This window comes from Rhincodon typus, chromosome 44 (genome assembly GCF_021869965.1).
Source record: "Rhincodon typus isolate 14 chromosome 44, sRhiTyp1.1, whole genome shotgun sequence".
In the NCBI taxonomy this organism is placed as follows: Eukaryota; Metazoa; Chordata; class Chondrichthyes; order Orectolobiformes; family Rhincodontidae; genus Rhincodon; species Rhincodon typus.
In genome coordinates, this window is record NC_063375.1 from 1,588,902 (window position 1) to 1,594,472 (window position 5,571).

The 5,571-nt window shown below is 55.9% G+C and overlaps 1 protein-coding gene across 1 annotated transcript in view; it reads right to left on the reverse strand.

Moving 5' to 3' along the window:
* Positions 1-4,686, reverse strand: part of LOC109937050 (tyrosine-protein phosphatase non-receptor type 18-like) — a 9,966-nt gene extending 5,280 nt beyond the window's left edge. The window contains exons 1-5 of the mRNA XM_048619878.1: positions 4,627-4,686; positions 2,863-3,011; positions 2,224-2,290; positions 713-790; positions 181-270 (exon numbers count right to left, since the gene is read on the reverse strand). Coding sequence (XP_048475835.1) covers positions 181-270; positions 713-790; positions 2,224-2,290; positions 2,863-3,011; positions 4,627-4,635 — 393 coding nt within the window. The 5' untranslated portion in view covers positions 4,636-4,686. The remainder of the gene's footprint in view (positions 1-180; positions 271-712; positions 791-2,223; positions 2,291-2,862; positions 3,012-4,626) is intronic.
* Positions 4,687-5,571: the final 885 nt, after the last annotated feature.

Here is a 5,571-nt window from a genome sequence, read left to right on the forward strand (position 1 = left end):
CAGACTGTAGAGATAGGTGGGGGAAAGAGAGAGGGAGAGATAGTGTGAGGTAGAGAGCCAGAGAGAATAAGAGTGAGAAGGTAAGGGAGAAATGTGAACTCCGGGAGATAATCCGTGCTCTAATTTATGACAATGCCGAGAATGGGGAGAGCGGGGTGGTTCACCAAAAGTAGCTCCTACCTCCTCCAAGTTTTCATAATCGTGATCAGCAGCTTCCAGCTCTCTCTGAAACATCTCGGCTACAATCCGATAGGTAAACTCATACTGATCCTGTGAGGAGGAGACAAATTACTCAGTGGGGGGCGCTGTGGTGTGGTCGTCTAGCTCTTCATTGGCCTAGGGAGTGTGGGTGGAAAACTTGGGCACTGAGGGGCAAGGGAGGGAGATGATGGGGACAGTGTAGTGAGAGCTAACCCTGTGCTGTCCCTGTCCTGGGAGTGTTTGATGGGGGTGGGGGGAGCAGTGTAGAGGGAGCTTTATTCTGTATCCAAACCCCCTGTCCTGGGAGTGTTTGATGGGGGAGACAGTGTAGAGAGAACTTTATTCTGTATCTAACCCCGTGCTGTCCTGGCCTTGAGCGTTTGATAGGGGACAGTGTGCAGAGAGCTTTACTTCCAGTTTAAAAGAGTAGAGGGAGCTTCACCCTGTACACAATGGTGCTGGGAGGTGGGGGCCGGTGTTGGGGGGGGCGGAAATCGATGTCCGCACTCACCTTAGTCTGCACGGCTGCCGGTCTCTGTCGTCGCATCTCCTTCACGATGTCCATTACGGCAAAGTCTTCGCTAATCACCTGTAACAGAGAAGGGAGCTTCAGCGACCTTCCTAATGCCTCACCTTGCCCCAGATCAACCAAGAAAGTCCAGGGACCCCTCCACTGCTAATCAAACGGACTTCAGCGATCCCTCCGGTGGCTTTTTGGGAGGGCAATGGTCTCTGAAACGTCGACATGTGGCAGGCATTGGCAGAGTGGCATTATCGCTGGATGAATAATCTGGGGATCCAGGCAATGATCTGGGGACCTGGTTTCAAATCCTGCCGCGGCAAATGGTGGAATCCAAGTTCAATGAAAATATGGAATCTAATGATGACTATGATTGTCAGGAAAAACCCACTTAGTTCACTAATGTCCTTTAGGGAAGGAAACTGCCATCCTTACCTGGTCTGGGCTACACATGACTCCATACCCACAGCAATGTGGTTGACTTAATTGCCCTCTGGGCAATAAATGCTGGCCCAGACAGTGATGCCCACATCCCATGACTGAATTTTAAAAAACACACAGGAGCAGCAGTAGGCCATTCAGCCCCTCGAGCCTGCTCCACCATTCAACAGGATCGTGGCTGATCATCCAACATAGCGCCCTGTTCCCACTTCCTCCCTTTAGCTTGAAGAACTATATCCAACTCCTTCCCGAAAACATTCTACGTTCCGGCGCTGACCGCTTTCTGTAGCGGAGAAATCCACAGACTCCCCACTCGCTGGGTGAAGACATTTCTCGCCAGTCCTACCCCGTCTCCTTTAGGCAGTGACACCCCCTCTCCAAGTTCTGGACTCACACCCCGCAAGGGAACCTCCCTCCTGTGTACACCCCTGCCCCCTCCCCCAACCCCCTGCCAAGTCCTGTTAGAATTTTATAGGTTTTACACGATTCCTTCCTCCTCATTCTTCTAAACCCCAGACATAGTCCCTAACTGACCCAGTCTCTCTTCACGCCCAGCGCCAGTCCTGAGTCCCAAATGAATCAGAAAGCAAAGGGTCTCTCGACACGACAACAACACAGCCTCAGTTTCCCGACAGCAATCGTTTCGCCACCTCACAAAGTATGTTGCCATTTGTTGACTGGAAATAGGGATTCCAGACTGGATATAGAGAGCCGGCAATCGGCAAGGCACATAATGGGAAGGGGAATGAGTTTGGGGAAATCGATACAGCGCTATCAGGAGAGTGCGGGGCAATGGGATTAGTTTGGGGATGGATACAGGGCTATGGGGAGAGAGCGGGGCAGTGGGTTTAGTTTGGGGATCGATACAGGGCTATGGGGAGAGTGCGGGGCAGTGGGATTAGTTTGGGGATGGATACAGGGCTATGGGGAGAGAGCGGGGCAGTGGGATTAGTTTGAGGATTGAAAGAGGACTGAATGGCTATTCTCTAGGCCACAGGCAGATGGGAATGGTGGGGGAGGGGTGGAAAAGATTCTGATGCTGGGTTGAAAGTTGAGCTCACCTTCCTCAGCAGCATACTGCGAACATAGTCGACGGCACAGATCACACCAGTTCTTCCACATCCCGCACTGCCAGAGAAACTCCAGATTACTCATGACCAACACGACATTACTCCCCACTTAGCTTCTACCTGTTAACCCCCTCTCTCCGTAGTCTCAGCAGCTCTGGAACCCTTTCAATCACCTGCTAGGACCCTGAATATCAGAGATCAGGGTGGGTGATCCAACCAAGGATCCGACTAAGGTATCCAAGAGGGTCCAGTGGAGGTAGATTCCATTCCTCACACACAGTGGGATATGAGTCGGAATCTCTCTCTCTCCACCCTCAACCCTGCTCCAAATGTCGAGGCTCAAGGCGGTCTGCCTCCTGTTCCTGTGTAACAGACTTGGAGTGGCGGGTACAGGCACTGTTGGAGGGTCAGCGCCGAGGGAGCGGGCGCTGTCGGAGGGTCGGCGCCGAGGGAGCGGGCGCTGTCGGAGGGTTGGCGCCGAGGGAGCGGCAGCAACGCAGCCCACTGCACACGTTCCCTGTGGCGTCTCACATCCGTCTCTCCATCTGCCTACCGATTGGGGGAGGAGTGGCTCGAAGGGAAGTTGTGCCGGTGCTATAATCTTCCCCCATCACCATTAGCTAGCCCTACCTGCAGTGGACGCAGATGGGGGACGTCAGCGATCCCTGCCACTTGTGCATCAGGTCGATCATCTCCAAGAGGGAGTCAAAATCTTTTGGAATGCCGTGATCGGGCCACGCAGTGTACTGGAACTGGACAACTGATCGCTGATCCACATCCTGATGGGGGGACAGTGTAGAGGGAGTTTTACTTTGTATCCAACCCCGTGCTGTCCCTGTTCCGGGAGTGTGTGAAGGTGGTCAGTGTAGAGAGAGATTTACTCTGTATCTAACCCCGTGCTGTCCCTGTCCCTGGTAGTGTTTGATGTGGGGACAGTGTAGAGGGAGCTTTACTCTGTATCTAACCCTATTATGTCCCTGGTCCCTTCTCAGCAGCCTATCCCCATATAAGCAGAGTTTCCCACGTCAGACAGAGATGGTAGTCCTACCGCAATCCTCCCCATGCCAACTCAGAAACCTCACCCTGGCTCAGCTCATCCACTGGGATCCCTTGACTTTGCCCTCTTTACCCCTGGGAGTTGAAATGGTGAAATTCAGAAGGGTGGGGTGGTCAGTCCAGACTTGTCTCTCTCTCCGCATCCCCCATCAACCCCACAGTATAACACAGATGAAGGACATTGATTTCATCGAGGAGTTTGACAAGGTAAATGGAGATAGACTGTTTCGTGTGATGGAGGAGGGCAACCAGGGAACTGGTGAGCAGGAGGAAGGGAGAGGACGAGGGGGTGGAAGACAGTTGAGGGTGGAGAAACGAGTTGGAGGGAGAGGGGTGAGAAGGGGAGGGGATGAGGGGAGAGAGAGAGGGAGAATGTCAATGGAGATAGAATATTTCCTGTGATGGAGGAATGGACCCAGGTTCCTGGTGAGTGAGTGGGGAGGGGAGTTTGGTGGGGGCGGGGAGCGGGGAGTGGGGACAGCATTGAGGGTGGGAGATGGTTTTTGAGTGTGGGAGGGGAGAGGGGGGAAGGGTGAGAGGGTGGGGCGAGAGGGAGTGGGGCAGGCGGGGAGTGCGCGAATGGGTGGAGGGTTGAGAAGGGGTAGGCAAGAGGAAGAGGGGGCGCGAGGCAGGAGGGGGGTGGTGCGAGGCGGGGGAGAGGGCGCGAAGCAGTGGGGCGAGAGGTCGGGGGGGGTGGCGAGAGGTGGTGGTGGGGGGGGGGGGGGTTAGTGGCAAAAGGAGGGACCGAGAAGGACGGAGGGTGAGAGGCGGAGGTGCGGACGGAGGGGTAGGAGGGTTAGGGGAGGGATGGGAAAGAGGGGCGACAGGAGTGTGGTTGGGAGGGTAAGCGGAGAGGACGGGTGAGAGAGGAGGAGGAGGGGAGAGAGGTGAGAGGGGAGGTGGGAGGGGAGAGAGGCGGAAGGGGCAGGGGTGACAGGTGACAAGGGGAGAGATGAAAGGGAGAGAGGCGGAGGGAGGGGAGGGGAGGGGGTGAGAGAAGGGGTGGGGGGGAAACGGGGTGAGAAAAGGGTGGGGGGGAGGGATGAGGGAGGGGAGTGGTGAGGGGTGAGAGAGGAGGGGAAAGAGGGGAGGAGGCGAGGGGGTGGAGCGGGGTTAACAGAAGGAGGGAGCGGGTTCAGAGACGGGTGGTGACAGGATTTTGGGGAGAAGGAGAGAGTAAATGGACAAAGGAAATGATAGGATCATGCTGAGGGAGATGAGGGAGGGGTGCTCAGGGAGACAGTTGGGAACGATATGGAAGGGGTTCAGGGTGAGGGGGAGGCTCAGCGACAGGCAAGCTACAATGAAGGGGTCAGGGAATTCAGCCTGTGAACTTACATACAGCATTGTGACTGATAGTGTCCTAATGGTCACCTCATCCCTCAGGGTCTCTTCACCAACCTGTACACAGAGAGAGAGAACTCATTAATCCGGAGATGGAGAGAGAGGGAGAGAGAAATGCACAGAGAGAGACCGAGAGAGAGAGAGAGAGAGAAAGCGAGCGAGAGAGAGAGAGAGAGAGAGAGAAAGCGAGCGAGAGAGCGAGCGACAGCGAGAGAGAGCGAGGGAGACAACGATGGGTGGAGGGAGATAGAGACCAAGAAAGACATAAACAAAGAGGGAGAGAGCACGAGACATAGACAGAGACAGAGACACAGACAGAGAGAGATTGAGGCATGCAGGGACTGAGAGAGGGGTCAGGCACAGAGAGAGAGGGGGCACAGGCAGAGGGAGAGGGGATGCAGCAGAGTGAGAGAGGCATGGGGGTGGTGGGGAGGGGGAAGAGAGAACGAGACAGAGATGGAGAGGTGGGATGTACACAGAGGGGGAGAGAGGGGGCTGCAGTGGGGCAGAGAAAGAGGGAAGGTGAGAGAGGTGCACGTGGCAGTGAGAGGGAGGGGTGCACTGGGGTGAGAGTGAGAAACGCATGGGGTTTAATGACAGAGAGGGAGAGGGGCGGGAGGGAGGCGCAGGGACGGAGAGAAGGGTGCATGGAGAGAGGGGGAGAGGTGCATGGTGAGAGGGGGGGCATGCAGGGAGAGCCAGAGAGCTGAGCAGTGGGAGGAGGAGAGCGAGAGCGAGAGCGAGAGCGAGGGGCGCAGTGAGAGAGAGTGGTGCGCAAGGGAAGAGAGAGTGGCGTGCAGGAAGAGCGAGAGAATGGTGTGCAGTGAGAGAGACACGGAGAAAGAGTGGTGTGCAGGGGGAGACAGAGAGAGAGAGAGCGACGCACAGGGACAGAGAGGGGGGAAGAGAGAGATAGAGGGAGAGGTGCGGGGGAGGGAG